Genomic DNA, 22,528 nt, shown 5'->3' with positions numbered 1-22,528 from the left:
AGAAAATGTCACCATTGTAATAACGATGTTGAAGATGAATACCACGTCATGCTAGTTTGCCCATTATTCCAAAACTTAAGAGAACGATATATCAGGTTATACTACAGACGAAATCCTTCTGTCTTTAAATATATACACAAAACACTAAAGATTTAATTAATATTGGTAAATATATTTGTTTGGCATATAAGTTACGGCACTCATCTGTTGTCTAATATAAAAGTTGTTACTTTTTAGACGCATATGTTATAACTTTGAATGTATTACTTCCATGCTTGTACTTATTTAATATCTTTTGGTTTATATATTTTAATGTATTGTTACTTAATATGTTAGATCAAAAGTATGTGATTCACTGTATATAATAATTTAATTCTCCTGTGTGTTTATATATGCTGTGTAAATATGTTGTGCTGATAAGCTTATAGCTTAAAGCAATAAACGAATTGAATTGAAGTGTGATATGGTGGTTATGTAGATGGTTCAATAAAGTACTTTTAGGTACAAATCAAATGTATATATTGTCATATAATACCTTGTTGGGTCAATAATTAGGTCTTATCTGTGAGAGAGTGCGTTTAAGGCCTAGTTTATTTTGATGTAAGGACATCCAAAATGACGTCATTCGAGTTTGACGTCATTTCCATTAAAAAAAAACACCGCGCCACATATTCTTACGTCATTTGAATATCTAGTAATGGCGGACTGGAATTAAAGTTGCGTGTACAGTTTACAAAAACACGTTGCCTTAAGCTTGAGATTATATGATAAAGAGATTATTACCCTCGTGTATTTCGGTATCGTCAATATCATGTATTAGGAATACAAATAATGTATTAGGTCTCACTACACAGATGTCATCTGCCATTGAAACCCATGTTAAATTGCCCAACTTCAAACGAAGATTGCTAATAGAACGGGTTTTCGTTGGCACTAACAACATACACCATTGCGAACATACATTATATAAGCATTTATTTTCACTCCAAAATTGAGAACATTTCCGTCTCAGTTTTTTGCTATATGACCGCATCTGGCTGTAGTACCGGTCCGAACAGGTGGTTCATTAACCGATTCACTCCGGCTGTCACTTGCGCTATATATCCATGTCCCAAAAGGTCGATGCACAATATTACAAAATAACATGGACAAAATACAGCCAGAAGGCTACCATTAAACACACACATTGTTTTAATTCTTCACCATTTCCTACAAGTGAATATGTGAACCATAACATGTGTCACAATAGGAAACTATAGTGGACTGTGATCAATGAACTCTCATCCGGAAGTAATCTGTGTAGCGAGACCTTAAAGTCTAGTGACAGATTTTGTCAAACTTGGTTTGAAGTCAGTTTGGTAATTTGGGCCATTTACACCATGAAAAGCTATACTAGACCAGTGTAACTTATCAACTCTAAACAATACACCAACAGATAGATGCACCATACCATCCAATAAAACTTCATATCACATTGTTACTCCTTGGTCATCCACACAATAGATGGCCATCAAACAAGCAGCCACTATATGGTAATGCATGACCTTGTTGGTAGTTCTGATATGGTGAACATACAAAGAAGCTAATTATCTAGTTAGTTCATTAAAACTATTAGTTTTCATCAATTGTTGCTATGGGCAACAATTGTTTCATAATGCAGTGTATATTTCAGCATGAAGATCCACACATTATTAATGGCAGATACAAATTCCACTTTTATAGTAGAATACTATGTTATATATTCACAATACCATCAAAACTGTTTGTCACTATGACTGTACATTCGAAAAAAATTCATTATGCACAAAATCACAGAGATTAGTGTGAATTTGGATATTGACCTTATGACCTTGAATTTTGACCTTTTACAACGAGAAACTCAGTGTTAGACACTTCATATCAATTTATATACTACACGTAAGAACACTAGAATATACATTTTGACACACACACCCCTAAAAAATAAACATAAAATAAAAATAAAAATAAATAAAATTGACATGTTTGCAATATTTATCCGCTTGGCTTAAATCCACATCGATGTAATTACCTTTTATAAGGATGCTACACTAGTACATTTTCATTTTTGGTTTGCTAAACTTATATTTTGTTGGATAAACAGTAATTTCATGTTTTACATCATGGTCTCACTACATAGATGTCATCTGCCATTGAAACCCATGTTAAATTGCCCAACTTCAAACGAAGATTGCTAATAGAACGGGTTTTCGTTGGCACTAACAACATACACCATTGCGAACATACATTATATAAACATTTATTTTCACTCCAAAATTGAGAACATTTCCGTCTCAGTTGTTTTGCTATATGACCGCATCTGGCTGTAGTACCGGTCCGAACAGGTGGTTCATTAACCGATTCACTCCGGCTGTTTCTTGCGCTGTACACTCATGTCCCAAAAGGTCGATGCACAATATTACAAAATAACATGGGTAAAATACAGCCAGAAGGCTTACCATTAAACATACATATTGTTTTAATTCTTCACCATTTCCTAGAAGTGAATATGTGAACCATAACGTGTGTCACAATTGGGAACTATAGTGGACTGTGATCAATGAACTCTCACCCGGAAGTGATCTGTGTGGTGAGACCTTATGCTCGCCAGAGGCTCGCATAATACAATTTTTATTCCTAATATATGATATTGACGATACCGAAAAACACGCCTGTCTTGGGCACAAGAGCCAGCCTCGGCCGGCTTCTCCATCCAGGACAGGAAAGGCGGGGCGAGGGTGTGTGTGTGGGGGGGGGGGGGGGCGTGCAAGTGAGCACCAGCAACCTGACTGTGGTCGGTAGCAGGCGGGATGGGGGGGGAGGGGGGTGGGTAATGGTGCTATGGAATTTTGAATGGAGCAAGAATTATGCCAAAAGAGAAAAGGTGCGCAAGTTTGATTGAGGAATTTGGGCGCAATTTTGAACGGTCGGTCAAAAAGAAAGTTCCGGAGCTAATATAGGTTTTGACATTAGTGAATCGAGAGTAGCTCGTTAATTAGACCTCTATGATGCTGTGGTGCTACTTTTTGTTTGTATGTTGTTGTTGTTTTGTTGTTGTTGTTGTGTGTTTTTTTATTGTTGTTTTTTTGGGGGGGGGGGGGGGGGGGGGGGTAGAGGAGGGATTTGTTCGTGTTGTTTTGTTTATTGCGGTTTCTTTAGCCCGAGTTCTCTGACGGTAATAGAGCTAAACGGGCATTTGGACAGTTATCAACACTCTTACCGTCAGAGACAAATCTTTATTATATAACATTTAGTGAAATATCTTAAAATTTCACTATTTCACTCTGAAATGTGTTATCTTCACTGCAGAAAGTGTCATCTTCACCGTAAGAAAGCCGGAACTATTTTGCTAACAGTTATGTAATAAATAGAAAATTTCATGTTTTTTGTCAACGTTGATTTATATTTCATCTCGTGAGATATGATTGCTAACTTCACTCGATGAGATATAAATCATATTTGACAAAAAACATGAAATATCCTCTATATATAAATTATGCGCAATCGCTGCGTACCAAACGGTAGTCAAAGATTTCCGCTGTAATACAACAACAATCGTATGTTTCATGTTAAATACCTTTACACTGATAATTGTCGAGCTCCCTAATGATAACAAATAATGACATATTATAACACTAATACACACACTGCAGATAGTAAGAGAGTGTTGATAACTGTCCAGCTGTCCGTTGGCTCTGTATCCGATCAAACCTCCATGGTCGTACAATCGGTGTTCTGAGTGTGAATTCGTATTACATGATATGTAACTTTATCCATATAATTATTTGTTCCAGCCAGTGCTCCACAACTGGTGTAACAAAGGCCGTGGTATGTACTATCCTATCTGTGGGATGGTGCATATAAAAGATACATTGCTGCTAATCGAAAAGAGTAACTCATGAATTGTCCTTAAATATATGTCTGACGCCATATAACATGTGATTTGAATTGTGATGTTAATAATGTACAATATGCATGTTGGTTTGTATTGTGAACGACAAACTTTGAATGTGTTATTAACTTAGTATCCACATTGTTCAACATAACGGAGTTAATAATAATAATCATACGAAACACACGTGTAATAACACGTGTAATGACGTAATTTTGGGAAGCGACGTCATAACATGACGTTGCTTCTCCAGTCCTAGCTCAGACTGTGCATTTGAAATATGACGTCATTTCGTCGTCTCCTTCTAGTTGTGGAAGAAACATTTTGAGTTCGGTTTTGTTATTCATAAAGAAAACAACAATAGTAATATGGATAATAAAGAAATAATTACACTCGCGTGTGAGTCGTACTGATTTTACGAAACTCGTGTCAGGATTCATGTATTAACCTCGCTCTCGCTCGGGAAATACAAAAATCCTGAAACTCGTTTCGTAAAATCAGTACGACACACAAGCTCGTATAATAATCTCTATGCATAATATGCATGCAAGTTTGAGCTATTATAATGCATAGTAGCAAGCAGCTGAGTGCACAGCCTAAAAACACACACTAAAAACAACAACACCCCCCCCCCCCCCCCTTCCACACACACAACCTAATATAGTATTGAAATATTGTAATGATTACAAAGCGTACTACATAGAGAATAAAAGAAAGAAATATTTTATTTAACGCTCTCAACACATTGTATTTACGGTTATATGGCGTCAGACATATGGTTAAGAAACACACAGATATTGAGAGAGGAAACCCGCTGTCACCACTTCATCGTCTATTATTTTCGATTAGCAGCAAGGGACCTTTTATATGCACCATCCCACAGACAAGATAGTACATACCAAGGCCTTTGATATTTCAGTCGTGGTACATGAGTGGCCGTTAGATACCGTGTATCTGACAACGAGTTGTTTTAAAATGTATCCAACGAGCGAAAGCTAGTTTGATACGTTTTTTAACGAGTTGTGAGATGAATGTTAACTAACGGACACGAATGTGTTATTATATTTCTTACATATCCTCAAAAACCAGGTTTTAAGCAAAAAATAACATCTTTATCGACTAAAATATATTTACAACCCTTCGCACTTGTAGTTGACTTACGCGTCACAGACACATGATTGTCAGGTTAAAGATTTTGATTTCCACCGTGCTGGGTTTTTTTATTGGACGTATAACACTGGTGACCTGGTCATCACCTATGAGCAGCCAGACGTATGTCTTGAAATTGTTAACATACACGTGTACATGTACGTGTGACAACAACCGTGTGTTGCGTTGCGTAACGTTTGAACATGCTCATATACCACAGAGGTTTCGAGCATGTCTGTCCCGGAGTTCAGTCTCAGGAAGGCCAGGGACCCAACTGCTACTGAGGAAAAAGTGCTAAAGTTAATTTGAACGTGCAGGCTGGCTTTCTCCAGATAGGTGTTACCTGATGTATGCATCGAATTTACATATGTCGTACTGCTAAAGCCCCGGTCACACTGCCAAGGATCGTCTGGCCGGATGCGCGACGGATGAAAACCTCATGGATGACCCCGGATAGTGGTCCATCCGCGGCCCCCTACAGATGCACCACGGTTTAACTGCAGTTTTCGACGGATAAACCAAGGATTATTAAGGATAGGAATTAGTTGACAACGGGGAGCGCTACGGGTCGCTACGAGTCAATACGGATCGCTAAGGATAGGTACAGTTTAGTACGGACTACAACGTGTTGTCACGAATGATGCCGGGTCGTATCCGTGGCTAACCCGGCGTCCTGATCCTTGACAGTGTGACCGGGGCTTGAGGCCGGGGATTACTACGATTAAGTACGGATAAGTACGGTTTAAGTACGGTTTGTTGGGGATTAGAACGGATTATTACGTTCTTCTACTTATCATTAAGGATGTACTGCAGTTGTTCGAACCGTGATGAATTTTTGGACATGTTCAAAATGTTCACAGACATACAAGTACTGCTACGATTGATCATCGATTTAATACGGACAGCTACGGACCTCTACGGACCACAACGAATTATCACGAATGATGCCGGATCGTATCCGTGACTAACCCGACGTCCTGATCCTTGACAGTGTGGCCCGGGCTTTAGTGACAAAGCGTACTATGAATAGCAACTCGGTGTTCACGAAGTCAGTGGGAAAGTGTTTATTGGGTTAAAACATTTTGTAACATTTGTTACATGTCAATGCGAGGTGACGGGCGGAGTCGCGCAGTCTAGGGTGTATTTTAAATAACTATTGAAATAGGCACATAATATATGTTTACGTATGTGCCTTGTGGCGTGCGATTATTGTCAGACAGACTCGGGTGTTTACGTAGTGTGCACTATCGCATTCTACAGGTCGCATGTTGAGAGCGCTGCTAGCGCTGTGACATTTAGACGAGTTGTATGCGCACTACAGTGGTGGGTGCGATAGCTTGGCACGAACTAACGATAATAGTTGATCATTGTATGGTTCTTATTTATGGGCATTATTACTTCACTTACGATTGTTTTGTTGTTACAGTTCTTCTTTTCCTTTCGCTCCAGCCAGTGCACCACGACTGGTACATCAAAGGCCGTGGTATGTGCTATTCTGTCTGTGGGATGGTGCATATAAATGATCCCTTGCTGCTAATCGAAAAGAGTAGCCCATGAAGTGGCGACAGCGGGTTTCCTCTCTCAATATCTGTGTGGTCCATAACCATATGTCCGACGCCATATAACCGTAAACAAAATGTGTTGAGTGCGTCGTTAAATAAAACATTTTCTTCTTCCTTCTTTTCCTTTCGGGGCGGGATTTAGCTCAGTCGGTTGAGTGCTCGCTTGAGGTGCTTGCGTCGCAGGATCGAACCATCTCGATGATTGTTGTTTTTTCTCGTTCCAACCTGTGCGCCACAAGTGGACAAAGGCCTTGGTATGTGCTTTCCTGTCGGTGGGAAAGTGCATATAAAAGAGTCCTTGCTGCATTAGAAAAATTGTAGCGAATTTCCTCTGACTTCGAGTCAGAATTACCAAATGTTTGACATCCAAAAGCCGATGATTAACTAATCATGTGCTCCAGTCGTGTCGTTAAACAAAAACAAAATGTGTTCTCTCCCTTTCTCACACTTGTATCTACGCTGAAATTGTCATTGCATCATGTCATGGCGTTCGATACTGGTAAATGTTTTAAATGGATTAAATATCTAGTCATATTGTCCTCACACTTGTCACGATATGTGTTTTTTTGGTATAGAACATATGATGTCGGTTGATATTGGTGTCTATCGTGCAAGAGCGGGGCTCTATTATTGTAATGCACGGAGTAAGCAGACGGTAGGCTTTAAGTGCCTTTACATGTATTTATGCTTTCAAGTTTGGGAGAGGTATCACTATTATTTTACTCTTGTTATTCATTGCAGGAAACGTTCACATCAACCTAGGATCTTCTTTTGTACAGAAAGTAGCAAACACATCCATTGTCCACATTAACGTGTGTGGTCTAGAGTCTAAGGTACATGTATATTTAGTGGAAACTGAATTGAGTAACTTTGATGTTATTGCTATATCTGAAACCCATTTGAGTCCAAACATCCCAAATAACAAGATTCTCATTAAGCGATATAAGGAACCTTATCGTAAAGATAGATTGACTAACAACTGGGGTGCTGTAGCAGTTTTAACCCAGTCCTTGGCTTTTGGAAAACCACAGCGAGTGAAAAATCGCACACCTTTAAACGCTTAGGCGAGTGAAAAATCGCACTCATTAAATGCTAAGGGGAGTGAAAACCAAGCATTATTAATTTATGAAGTAATTGGTACATGTAAATGTAGAGACATGTTGCAAAAATGAACCAATAAACCAATAATGTTTTCCTCTAATTGTATGTTGTTTGGTTCATTAGTGTAGTCTGACTTCTTTTCCCTTTCAGAAATGGAGATATAATTTATTAAGAAGTTTCAGGAGTAGTACTATAGAAATATAATTATGACATGTAAACACTGATGCAGACAATTTGATTTTTTAATTACAATATGTACTATTCAGGTAATTTGATATACACAATTATGGATACCTTTTCAGTGTTAGATAGTTTGATGAACGTGCAGCTAAACATGTGTAGGAATCAACTTGTCAACTTATTATGTACAACGAACATGGTTAGGATAGTTGGAATGGAAAAACCCACTGATTCTGAGGAGGTGGTTCAATTAGAACTATGGCCCAAGCATATCAGGAGTGCACTACCGACTGAATTAGATCCCTCACATTACTAATTTTTTTTTAATAAAAATGACTCATTAAACGTAGGCTTACAATTAGTTCAATTGATAGTGCTGGTTGGGGTATTGACATTCACGTGGCATTTGTAATTCAACAATTAAGCAACCAATCTCCCTCCCCCAACATTTTGCAACACGTCATTTGACCTACCAATTATGAACGGCTCTGGCATCTATGTCAAGTCAGCGTTACGTTATTGATCTAGAACGATCCCAATGTTGTTGATAAAAATATAAACTCCGACAAAATCTGTCATTACAAAGGATTTTATTCCAAACGTGGGATGCCATAATAAAGATAATCTAAAAAAACAACAAACAAAAAAACAACACCATAATTTTAGACACCATCATAAAAGCGTAACAAGTTATCAAATAGACCATCGTTTGCGTGCAGCCAGAGTTCCAAAGTAAATATATTCTGACCCCGATAGCTCTGCTGATTGGTCAATATGTCACATAGTACTGCGCATGAAATTATGTTTGAGTCAGATGGTATGTGACTAACAAACAAAAATCAAATAGTTGGCTATGATTATTGAGTATTATTACTATATTTTGTACATATATAAATAACAGATGTACATTTATTAACCTCTGGCTGAAATACAAATACTTAAATGAAGTTTTATTTGATTTTTTATAGATAAAAAAGAAAGAAAAATAATAGATTTAAAAAAACAACAACTTTGTTTTGTAAACGAGACCTAGGCCTATTCCTGCATACCTGTTATCATTTATTTTCCTTCTTTTTATTAGTCCGTTTACTTAGGAATTGTCTTTGTCTAGGTAGCACTAAACCAAATAATTTCCGGTTGGGTCAAAGTTCGAGGTGCACCGATATTTCGATAAAGTCCTGTGATTGGTTATAAATGTGATGGTATTGGTTGTAAAAATCGGGCTAAAAATGTATGCAATTTTATTTCATCTAGTACCACTATGTCAAGTAGGCCTGTGCTTGAAACATGACAGGGTACATATAAAAAAAAGTACTCAGATTTTGTGCGAAACTAGGGGTGTTGTAAAAACATTTGGTTATACCGAAAATGAGCCATGAAAGGTACCATTTTCTCATAGTTTGGTTGATATATTGCATAAAGCACAAACTTTAACATGGTCGCCTTTGGGATTGTATTTGGTATATTACAACCTATAAATTTCATTTCTATTTTAAAGAAAGTAGAAAGTTACACGCTTACCATTTTCGGGACCTCACGTAAGCTTTGTAGGCTAACAGTTACGAACTAATGGTGGATGAGATATCGGTGGATAGGAGCTTTTTCGGGGCCATAGGGCGTAGGCGGTTTGGCCATAGGGACTGTGTAGGGTCTCACCTCTCCCCATCCCCGGCCCTCATCTGGTCACACCAACGTCCAAGATATGATTGGCAATTCTTCTTTTAATCTTAAATAATAAACACTCCTGTAGGGCTTGGACCAACCATCCCTCCTAACCTCCAATGGGCCTAAATTTAAAGGAGTAGAGTGTTTAAAAATAAAAGTAGTAAGTAAATATTTAGATCAGCCCATCAAAAATAGCGCCATATTTATATTTTATATTTTATAAAAAATTAGATTAATAGTAATTTTACTTCTTCTTTAAGGGTGCAATCAAAATCATTAACCTCCAATTTCCCCTTTATTTTTATTTGTTTGGAATTAATAATCTAAATTTCTAAATTGTCCTTAGTATGGAGGAATTTCCTATTTCGAGTCAGGCCCCCGATCTTATCGGAGGCATGACTCGAGATGGACGTATTCGAAACCCCAGTGGTATAGGAGAACGTTAAACTAGTTACCCACCTACCTACACGTGATATCGGAGGCATGACTCGGGATGGACGTATTCGAAACCCCAGTGGTATAGGAGAACGTTAAACTAGTTACCCACCTACCTACACGTGATATCGGAGGCATGACTCGGGATGGACGTATTCGAAACCCCAGTGGTATAGGAGAACGTTAAACTAGTTACCCACCTACCTACACGTGATATCGGAGGCATGACTCGGGATGGACGTATTCGAAACCCCAGTGGTATAGGAGAAGGTTAAACTAGTTACCCACCTACCTACACGTGATATCGGAGGCATGACTCGGGATGGACGTATTCGAAACCCCAGTGGTATAGGAGAACGTTAAACTAGTTACCCACCTACCTGCACGTGATATCGGAGGCATGACTCGAGATGGACGTATTCGAAACCCCAGTGGTATAGGAGAACGTTAAACTAGTTACCCACCTACCTACACGTGATATCGGAGGCATGACTCGGGATGGACGTATTCGAAACCCCAGTGGTATAGGAGAACGTTAAACTAGTTACCCACCTACCTACACGTGATATCGGAGGCATGACTCGAGATGGACGTATTCGAAACCCCAGTGGTATAGGAGAACGTTAAACTAGTTACCCACCTACCTACACGTGATATCGGAGGCATGACTCGAGATGGACGTATTCGAAACCCCAGTGGTATAGCAGAACGTTAAACTAGTTACCCACCTACCTACACGTGATATCGGAGGCATGACTCGAGATGGACGTATTCGAAACCCCAGTGGTATAGGAGAACGTTAAACTAGTTACCCACCTACCTACACGTGATATCGGAGGCATGACTCGAGATGGACGTATTCGAAACCCCAGTGGTATAGCAGAACGTTAAACTAGTTACCCACCTACCTACACGTGATATCGGAGGCATGACTCGAGATGGACGTATTCGAAACCCCAGTGGTATAGGAGAACGTTAAACTAGTTACCCACCTACCTACACGTGATATCGGAGGCATGACTCGAGATGGACGTATTCGAAACCCCAGTGGTATAGGAGAACGTTAAACTAGTTACCCACCTACCTACACGTGATATCGGAGGCATGACTCGAGATGGACGTATTCGAAACCCCAGTGGCATAGGAGAACGTTAAACTAGTTACCCACCTACCTACACGTGATATCGGAGGCATGACTCGAGATGGACGTATTCGAAACCCCAGTGGTATAGCAGAACGTTAAACTAGTTACCCACCTACCTACACGTGATATCGGAGGCATGACTCGAGATGGACGTATTCGAAACCCCAGTGGTATAGGAGAACGTTAAACTAGTTACCCACCTACCTACACGTGATATCGGAGGCATGACTCGAGATGGACGTATTCGAAACCCCAGTGGTATAGCAGAACGTTAAACTAGTTACCCACCTACCTACACGTGATATCGGAGGCATGACTCGAGATGGACGTATTCGAAACCCCAGTGGTATAGGAGAACGTTAAACTAGTTACCCACCTACCTACACGTGATATCGGAGGCATGACTCGAGATGGACGTATTCGAAACCCCAGTGGTATAGGAGAACGTTAAACTAGTTACCCACCTACCTACACGTGATATCGGAGGCATGACTCGAGATGGACGTATTCGAAACCCCAGTGGCATAGGAGAACGTTAAACTAGTTACCCACCTACCTACACGTGATATCGGAGGCATGACTCGAGATGGACGTATTCGAAACCCCAGTGGTATAGCAGAACGTTAAACTAGTTACCCACCTACCTACACGTGATATCGGAGGCATGACTCGAGATGGACGTATTCGAAACCCCAGTGGTATAGGAGAACGTTAAACTAGTTACCCACCTACCTACACGTGATATCGGAGGCATGACTCGAGATGGACGTATTCGAAACCCCAGTGGTATAGCAGAACGTTAAACTAGTTACCCACCTACCTACACGTGATATCGGAGGCATGACTCGAGATGGACGTATTCGAAACCCCAGTGGTATAGCAGAACGTTAAACTAGTTACCCACCTACCTACACGTGATATCGGAGGCATGACTCGAGATGGACGTATTCGAAACCCCAGTGGTATAGCAGAACGTTGAACTAGTTACCCACCTACCTACACGTGATATCGGAGGCCTGACTCGAGATGGACGTATTCGAAACCCCAGTGGTATAGCAGAACGTTGAACTAGTTACCCACCTACCTAGTTGTTAGTTGGTTAGTGGTTAGTGGTTAGTGAGAGAGAAGAGGGTGAAGTGGTCTTACACCTACCCACTGAGCCCTTAAGAACTCGCTCTGGGTTGGAGCCGGTACCGGGATGCGAACCCTGTACCTAACCACTTAACCACTGCGCCGCCAAGGTCGATCATATTTTTAATCGTACACGGCGTAGTAACAACATCTGTTATAAAAACTTTGTCCTACCTGACACGTATCCCAACAATAGGACTAATATCACAGAAGAGGATACTGTACTAGACGATCGATCTACGTGATCCAAGTTGGACATGCTTGAAATGTTAATCTATAACTATTTTACACTTTAAAAACAAACAGCAATATTTAAAAATTTCAATGCGTGTCCTCTACCAGGCGAAGTGGGTCGGATTACGTAAACGTGCACTCTGAGGGGTTATCAGAGCTAGTCGAACTAACAAAAGAGCGAGCGGGTGTAGTGGTTGAGGTATTCGGCCTTAAGGTCGATAGGTACTGGGTTCGCGACTCGGTATTGGCTCAGAGTGAGTGTTAATGGCTTAACCACTGAAATGGAATTATTGACCCACTGTTCTGAACAGACAGGACATATAATATAGCCGAGGTGTGTGTCAAGGGCAATCAGCTGGAAGGTGAATTTGTTTAACGACACCACTAGAGCACATTTGGTAATTTTGACATAGAGTCTCAGGGAGGAATCCCGCTATATTATACGCGCCATTCCACACGGGACAGACATGATAACACATACCACGGCCTTCGATGATACACCAGTCGTGGTGCACTGGCTGGAGCGAGAAATAACCCAATGGGCCCACCAACGGGGATCGATCCCAGACCGACCATGCACGAAGCGAGCGCTTTACCACTGGTTTACGTCCCGCCCCGAATTGTACATAAACAAAAATAAACGGAAACAGACAACAAACACAAACGGGTGTGTGTGTGTGTTTCAAGTGTCTGTGTCGTACGATCGATCTTTAGGGACGTAGCCGAGTGATAAAGCGCTTAATTGATGCGCGATCAGTTTAGGATCGATCCCCGTCGGTGGGCCCATTGGGCTATTTCTCGTTCCAACTAGTGCTGCACGACTAATGTATCAAAGGTGGTAGTATGTGCTATCCAGTCTGTTGGATAGTGCATATAAAAGATCCCTTGCTACTAACGGAAAATATTTAGCGGGTTTCCTCTCTTAGACTATGTCAAAATCACCAAATGTTTGATATCCAATAGCCGATGATTAACACATCAATGCGCTCTAGTGGCGTTGTTAAACAAAACAAACTTTAGCTTTTGTTTTTTTAAACATCACAGATATACATAACATATATGTTCTGTGCGCACACCTCAGCTATCTGGGCTGTCTGTCCTGGACAGTGGGTTAGTGATTACAAATTAGTAAGAGAGAAGTCGGTGTGGTGGTCTTACCGTTAAACTCGCTGTGGGTGGAAGCCGGTAACGGGATGCGAACCCAGTACCTACCAGCCATAGGTCCGATGGCTTAACCACGACACCACCGAGGCCGGTATGGTTGTATATACTTGCGTTTTGCATCATAGCTATGTACTATTGCGCCGCGTGACCAGGATGCGCAATAATTTTTTTTAATAATATTGATAACGAAAATGTAAACATTGTATAAAGTTATTCTTATAATAAGACATCATAAAACTAAAATTATTTCTGGGAATAACTATATAACTATATATATACACACACACTATCTGTTATTAAATTGTCACCAGTGTTTCGATCTTATTTGCTTTTTTGAGATGTAGGGATGGGATGTAGCCCAGTGGTAAAGCATTCGCTTGATGCGCGGTCGATCTAGGATCGATCCCGTCGGTGGACCCATTGGGCAATTTCTTGTTGCAGCCAATGTTCCACAACTGGTGTAACAACGGCCGTGGTATGTACTATCATGTCTGTGGGACGGTGCATATAAAAGATCCCTTGCTGCTAATCGAAAATAGTAGCCCATGAAGTGGCGACAGCGGGTTTCTCTGTTACTATATGTGGCCCTTAACCATATGTCTGACGCCATATAACCGCATATAAAATGTGTTGAGTGCGCCGTTAAATAAAAAATGTCCTTCTTTCCTTCCTTCTTCAAGGTGTTGTCCGTTATTTACAAGAGGGTAGTTTTATCCAAAGTGTCTGATTACTGCTTGTAGAAACCAAGAACTGTATTTTGAAATTACCACAGCAATAGTTTTAGAAATAGCTTTGCCAATTGAATTAAAGTTTGTTTTGTTTAACGACACCAGTGGAGCACATCAATTTATTGGAATTTAAAGCGTGATTGCAAATCAAACTATCTTACTGTCATACTACTGACATATATATATATATAGTTGTAAAGCGCTCGCGCGATCGGTGTAGGATCGATCCCCATCGTTAGGCCTATCACTGGCATTAATTTATTGCAGTGCTTTCCTGTCTGTTAGATGTACAAGACCACTTGCTGCTAATGGCAAAATGTAGCGGCTTTCCTCTGAAGACTACAAGTCAGAATTACAAAATGTTTGACATCCAATTAATTGATGCTTAATTAATCAATGTGCTCTAGTGGTGTCGTTGAACAAAACAAACTTATTTTTTCGTTTGTTGCAATTTGGGGCGGAACGTAGCCCAGTGGTAAAGCGCGGTCGGTTTGCAGGGTTTCCACCATAGATTTATTCCAGAGTACGCCCTCGATGTGTCGCAAAGCCCACCAGCGCTCGTACCGGTCATGTAAAAAATAATTTCAACAATGTCAAAATGTATATATATATATATCAAACCTGCTGTCTAATTATCGAACACATAAAAAAACTTTATTGCGTCTCTTTTTTTCTTTTTCAACTCGATATCAGTCTGCTTTTAAATCGCTACACCTGAGTCTTAACTTCGTATGTAATACACTTTTTCTTCTATTACCAAATGAATAGTATGGCGCAACGCATGGGACATCGAGTTTTATTGCTTTTTTAAACATACATGTTCCAAGCACAGGGCTACTTGACATAGTGGTACTAGATGAAGATATGTTTTGACAATTTCGAATTTCAGCCCGTAGATTGTTCCAAAGTTTTATTGTCAAATGGATAAATGAAGATTGAAGTAAATTAGTTCTAGCAGGGGTAAAGAAATATCATTCCGATTTCTTAGCATGTAAGGGGATCTTTGTCCAACTGTTTGTGGTATACTGTGTATCATAAAATCAGGAGTCATACCTTTCATTATTTTAAACATTGTGCACAGCTTTTTAAATTTACGCCTGGAAGTAAGTGTTGCAAATCCAGTTTCGTAATACAAAGACCTTCTAGGTGCAAATTTGGGCAAACCCCTGATTAATCTGGTGGCTTCTAATTGTACTTTTTCAATATTGTCTTCCTCTACTAAGAACACACATCCCATACTTCCGATGCATATTCTAATATCGGGCGGATAATAGTTATATATATTTTCAATAATGTTTGTCGATTTAATAAATATTTGTATTTTCTGAGTACAGAAATCATTACCGAAGCCGATTTACAAATATCATTAATATTTTATTAATATATTCCTGCAGACTGTCACGGTGATCTCTGTGTTCCCCACTATCTAGAGACTGCCTGTTCCACTGCAGACTGTCACGGTGATCTTTGTGTTCCCCACTATCTAGAGACTGCCTGTTCCACTGCAGACTGTCACGGTGATCTCTGTGTTCCCCACTATCTAGAGACTGCCTGTTCCACTGCAGACTGTCACGGTGATCTTTGTGTCCCCCACTATCTAGAGACTGCCTCTTCCACTGCAGACTGCCACGGTGATCTCTCACTATCTAGAGACTGCCTCTTCCACTGCAGGGTGTCACGGTGATCTCTCCCTATCTAGAGACTGCCTCGTCCACTGCAGACTGTCACGGTGATCTCTCACTATCTAAAGACTGCCTGTTCCACTGCATACTGTCACGGTGATCTTTGTATCCCCCACTATCTAGAGACTGCCTCTTCCACTGCAGACTGCCACGGTGATCTCTCACTATCTAGAGACTGCCTCTTCCACTGCAGACTGCCACGGTGATCTCTCACTATCTAGAGACTGCCTCTTCCACTGCAGACTGCCACGGTGATCTCTCACTATCTAGAGACTGCCTCTTCCACTGCAGACTGCCACGGTGATCTCTCACTATCTAGAGACTGCCTCTTCCACTGCAGGGTGTCACGGTGATCTCTCCCTATCTAGAGACTGCCTCGTCCACTGCAGACTGTCACGGTGATCTCTCACTATCTAAAGACTGCCTGTTCCACTGCATACTGTCACGGTGATCTTTGTATCCCCCACTATCTAGAGACTGCCTCTTCCACTGCAGACTGCCACGGTGATCTCTCACTATCTAGAGACTGCCTCTTCCACTGCAGACTGCCACGGTGATCTCTCACTATCTAGAGACTGCCTCTTCCACTGCAGACTGCCACGGTGATCTCTCACTATCTAGAGACTGCCTCTTCCACTGCAGACTGCCACGGTGATCTCTCACTATCTAGAGACTGCCTCTTCCACTGCAGACTGCCACGGTGATCTCTCACTATCTAGAGACTGCCTCTTCCACTGCAGACTGCCACGGTGATCTCTCACTATCTAGAGACTGCCTCTTCCACTGCAGACTGCCACGGTGATCTCTCACTATCTAGAGACTGCCTCGTCCACTGCAGGGTGTCACGGTGATCTTTGTATCCCCCACTATCTAGAGACTGCCTCTTCCACTGCAGACTGCCACGGTGATCTCTCCCTATCTAGAGACTGCCTCGTCCACTGCAGACTGTCACGGTGATCTCTCACTATCTAAAGACTGCCTGTTCCACTGCATACTGTCACGGTGATCTTTGTATCCCCCACTATCTAGAGACTGCCTCTTCCACTGCAGACTGCCACGGTGATCTCTCACTATCTAGAGACTGCCTCTTCCACTGCAGACTGCCACGGTGATCTCTCACTATCTAGAGACTGCCTCTTCCACTGCAGACTGCCACGGTGATCTCTCACTATCTAGAGACTGCCTCTTCCACTGCAGACTGCCACGGTGATCTCTCACTATCTAGAGACTGCCTCTTCCACTGCAGACTGCCACGGTGATCTCTCACTATCTAGAGACTGCCTCTTCCACTGCAGACTGCCACGGTGATCTCTCACTATCTAGAGACTGCCTCGTCCACTGCAGGGTGTCACGGTGATCTTTGTATCCCCCACTATCTAGAGACTGCCTCTTCCACTGCAGACTGCCACGGTGATCTCTCACTATCTAAAGACTGCCTGTTCCACTGCATACTGTCACGGTGATCTTTGTATCCCCCACTATCTAGAGACTGCCTCTTCCACTGCAGACTGTCGCGGTGATCCTGTGTCCCCCACTATCTAGAGACTGCCTCTTCCACTGCAGACAGTCGCGGTGATCTCTGTGTCCCCCACTATCTAGAGACTGCCTCTTCCACTGCAGACTGTCGCGGTGACCTCTGTGTCCCCCACTATCTAGAGACTGCCTCTTCCACTACAGACTGTCGCGGTGATCTTTGTATCCCCCACTATCTAGAGACTGCGTCTTCCACTACAGACTGTCACGGTGATCTTTGTATCCCCCACTATCTAGAGACTGCCTCTTCCACTGCAGACTGTCACGGTGATCTTTGTATCCCCCACTATCTAGAGACTGCCTCTTCCACTGCAGACTGTCACGGTGACCTCTGCGTCCCCCACTATCTAGAGACTGCCTCTTCCACTGCAGACAGTCGCGGTGATCTCTGCATCCCCCACTATCTATAGACTGCCTCTTCCACTGCAGGCTGTCGCGGTGATCTCTGCGTCCCCCACTATCTAGAGACTGCCTCTTCCACTGCAGACAGTCGCGGTGATCTCTGCGTCCCCCACTATCTAGAGACTGCCTCTTCCACTGCAGACAGTCGCGGTGATCTCTGCGTCCCCCACTATCTAGAGACTGCCTCTGCCACTGCAGACTGTCGCGGTGATCTTTGTGTCCCCCACTATCTAGAGACTGCCTCTGCCACTGCAGACTGTCGCGGTGATCTCTGTGTCCCCCACTATCTAGAGACTGCCTCTTCCACTGCAGACTGTCGCGGTGATCTGTGTGTCCCCCACTATCTAGAGACTGCCTCTGCCACTGCAGACTGTCGCGGTGATCTCTGTGTCCCCCACTATCTAGAGACTGCCTCTGCCACTGCAGACTGTCGCGGTGATCTCTGTGTCCCCCACTATCTAGAGACTGCCTCTGCCACTGCAGACTGTCGCGGTGATCTCTGTGTCCCCCACTATCTAGAGACTGCCTCTGCCACTGCAGACTGTCGCGGTGATCTCTGTGTCCCCCACTATCTAGAGACTGCCTCTTCCACTGCAGACTGTCGCGGTGATCTCTGTGTCCCCCACTATCTAGAGACTGCCTCTTCCACTACAGACTGCCACGGTGATCTCTCACTATCTGGAGACTGCCTCTTCTACTACAGACTGTCACGGTGATCTCTGTGTCCCCCACTATCTAGAGACTGCCTCTTCCACTACAGACAGTCGCGGTGATCTCTGTGTCCCCCACTATCTAGAGACTGCCTCTTCCACTGCAGACTGTCGCGGTGATCTCTGCGTCCCCCACTATCTAGAGACTACAGACTGTCGCGGTGATCTCTGCGTCCCCCACTATCTAGAGACTGCTTCTTCTACTGCAGACTGTCGCGGTGATCTCTGTGTCCCCCACTATCTAGAGACTGCCTCTTCCACTACAGACTGTCACGGTGATCTCTGTGTCCCCCACTATCTAGAGACTGCCTCTTCCACTGCAGACTGTCACGGTGACCTCTGTGTCCCCCACTATCTAGAGACTGCTTCTTCTACTGCAGACTGTCGCGGTGATCTCTGTGTCCCCCACTATCTAGAGACTGCCTCTTCCACTACAGACTGTCACGGTGATCTCTGTGTCCCCCACTATCTAGAGACTGCCTCTTCCACTGCAGACTGTCACGGTGACCTCTGTGTCCCCCACTATCTAGAGACTGCTTCTTCTACTGCAGACTGTCGCGGTGATCTCTGTGTCCCCCACTATCTAGAGACTGCCTCTTCCACTACAGACTGTCACGGTGATCTCTGTGTCCCCCACTATCTAGAGACTGCCTCTTCCACTGCAGACTGTCACGGTGACCTCTGTGTCCCCCACTATCTAGAGACTGCTTCTTCTACTGCAGACTGTCGCGGTGATCTCTGTGTCCCCTACTATCTAGAGACTGCCTCTTCCACTACAGACTGTCACGGTGATCTCTGTGTCCCCCACTATCTAGAGAGCGCCTCTTCCACTGCAGACTGTCACGGTGATCTTTGTGGCCCCCCCCCCCCCCCCACTATCTAGAGACTGCCTCTTCCACTGCAGACTGTCACGGTGATCTCTGTGTCCCCCACTATCTAGAGACTGCCTCTTCCACTGCAGACTGTCACGGTGATCTTTGTGTCCTCCACTATCTAGAGATAAAGCTTCTTTTTTGAGAACCCGGGGCCTCTCGCACCCAACGCGTGGATCATACCCCTAGACCAACGAGCCACCGATGACAAAAAAGTATATTTTTATGAAATTAATCAAAATTGTGTAGCCTATTCTCATTTAGAACTTGATATTAATATATGTAGATACTTTTATATACATTTTAAAATCTAATAACTAGCAATGTAATATACAAAATGAGTTGAACAGGTATTCGGTACAGCGACCCTTAACGGACATACATTTACACGTTTTGTCTCACACAATTCATGCCTATGGCGTAGACAATTCCTATCTGCCTATTTCAACATAAACTACAAAACAGTCTTACATAGAAACTCAAATTTCGACAATCAAGAAAATGCTGAGATGTCCAAAATGTTTCAAAAGTTTATAGTTGCAAGCAAACGCTTTAACAATCTCTCTCTCTCTCTCTCTCTCTCTCTCTCTCTCTCTCTCTCTCTCTCTCTCTCTCTCTCTCTCTCTCTCTCTCTCTCTCTCTGTGTCTCTGTCTCTGTCTCTGTCTCTCTCTCTGTCTCTCGACCGGCCTCGGTGGCGTCGTGGTAGGCCATCGGTCTACAGGCTGGTAGGTACTGGGTTCGGATCCCAGTCGAGGCATGGGTTTTTTAATCCAGATACCGACTCCAAACCCTGAGTGAGTGCTCCGCAAGGCTCAATGGGTATGTGTAAACCACTTCCACCGACCAGTGATCCATAACTGGTTCAACAAAGGCCATGGTTTGTGCTATCCTGCCTGTGGGAAGCGCAAATAAAAGATCCCTTGCTGCCTGTCGTAAAAGAGTAGCCTATGTGGCGACAGCGGGTTTCCTCTCAAAATCTGTGTGGTCCTTAACCATATGTCTGACGCCATATAACCGTAAATACAATGTGTTGAGTGCGTCGTTAAATAAAACATTTCTTTCTTTCTCTCTCTCTGTCTCTGTCTCTGTCTCTCTCTCTTCTTCTCTCTCTCTCTCTCTCTCTCTCTCTCTCTCTCTCTCTCTCTCTCTCTCTCTCTCTCTCTCTCTCTCTCTCTCTCTCTCTCTCTCTCTCTCTCTCTCTCTCACACACACACACACACACACACACACACACACATCCCCAAGTACAATCTTCATTTCTTGTTTATCTGTGTACTTGTTGTTTTAAAGCAATTGTATTATTTTGTCTGCCATGTAAAATTTGTAATTGTCAAATGTGGGGAAAGACATTAATTAAGGCAACGCCTGTTGGTCAATTCCCAACGTTAACACAAACGTCAATAAATATGTAAAAACAATAATAATATTAAAAAACCCCAACAAAAAACACAACTCTAGGAGAAGATAAACACCATGAGGGTTACGTAGCGCCTCTCTCAGAATGAATAAGTGGTGAGTATACCTGAGGCTGGAATAAGATGAAACCTTTTTGCGTAACGATTTGATGTCCACCGAAATAACAGTCTGGGAACACTAAACAGTCTGGATATCTTTTGCTTTCATAGGTGCCTTTGTGACTTCACCCCCTGCGCGTGCTGTAACCTCACCGTGGTGCAGAGGTGTAACATTCTCTTTGAGAATGGCCAGTACAGCACACATTGAAATTTTGAGTAAAAGTCAGTATCTATCTGTGATATTTGTATTTTTGCACAGTTCTTTACACTGTTTTTATTTAAATCTTGAATTTTTATATTGATGTTGATCATCACCTTATTTGTTTTCATTACCATTGTTTGACACCCAATAGCCGATGTATTTTTCGTGCTGGGATGTCGTTAAACATTCATTCATTCATTGTGACTTCACACCATTAAGTCATTCGTATTAGGCTAGTACATTCATGGAATTATTTTTGAATGTCGAGTTCGATATCCTGACTCATCCCTAGAACGTGACACAACCGGTTGCTGAGTACAATATACGGCCACATCGTCTTGCAATACTTCCAGCGATGTTGCAACGTCACCATAGGGCACTCACAAGGAGACAACTCCATAGGGCACTTCCAGTATAGAGGAGACAACTCCATAGGACACATCCAGTATGGAGGAGACAACTCCATAGGTTCAGGAAACAGGACATGAATACTGCAGAAAACACTTTACAGATGAATTCAAGTTTTAAGTTGTTAATCCGTGGCTGCCATGTTTGGAAAAACCCGCCAGTGAGGTTGGAGTAGTTGGGTCCACCTGTGATCACGATATGGAATGACACCCGTGATCAAGATATAGAATGACACCCGTGTCACGATATGGAATGACACCTATGTCACGATATGGAATGACATCTGTGGTCACGATATGGAATGATACCCGTGTCACGATATGGAATGACACCCGTGACACGATACAGAATGACACCCGTGTCACGATATGGAATGACACCCGTGTCACGATATGAAATGACACACTTGGTCACGATATGGAATGACACCCGTGTCACGGTATGGAATGACATCTGTGGTCATGATATGGAATGACATCCGTGTCACGATATGGAATGACACCCGTGTCACGATATGGAATGACACCCGTGTCACGATATGGAATGACGCCCGTGTCTCGATATGGAATGATACCCGTGTCACGATATGGAATGACATATGTGGTCATGATATGGAATGATACCCGTGTTACGATATGGAATGACGCCCGTGTCACAATATGGAATGACATCTATGGTCATGGTATGGAATGACACCCGTGTCACGAAATGGAATGACACCCGTGTCATAATATGGAATGACACCCGTGTCACGGTATGGAATGATGCCCGTGTCACGATATGGAATGACATCAGGAGCAT

At 42.6% G+C, this 22,528-nt stretch overlaps 1 protein-coding gene across 1 annotated transcript in view; it reads right to left on the bottom strand.

Annotated features, from left to right (window-relative positions):
- Nucleotides 1-13,000, bottom strand: part of LOC121386237 — a 130,129-nt gene extending 117,129 nt beyond the window's left edge. The window contains exon 1 of the mRNA XM_041517065.1: nt 12,452-13,000. Within this exon, the coding sequence (XP_041372999.1) occupies nt 12,452-12,536 (85 nt within the window). The 5' untranslated portion in view covers nt 12,537-13,000. The remainder of the gene's footprint in view (nt 1-12,451) is intronic.
- Between the last annotated feature and the right edge of the window lie 9,528 nt (nt 13,001-22,528).

Source organism: Gigantopelta aegis, chromosome 12 (assembly GCF_016097555.1).
Source record: "Gigantopelta aegis isolate Gae_Host chromosome 12, Gae_host_genome, whole genome shotgun sequence".
Classification (NCBI taxonomy): Eukaryota; Metazoa; Mollusca; class Gastropoda; order Neomphalida; family Peltospiridae; genus Gigantopelta; species Gigantopelta aegis.
The sequence above is the reverse complement of the archived record's forward strand: the minus strand, read 5'-3'. Positions and strand labels throughout refer to the sequence as shown.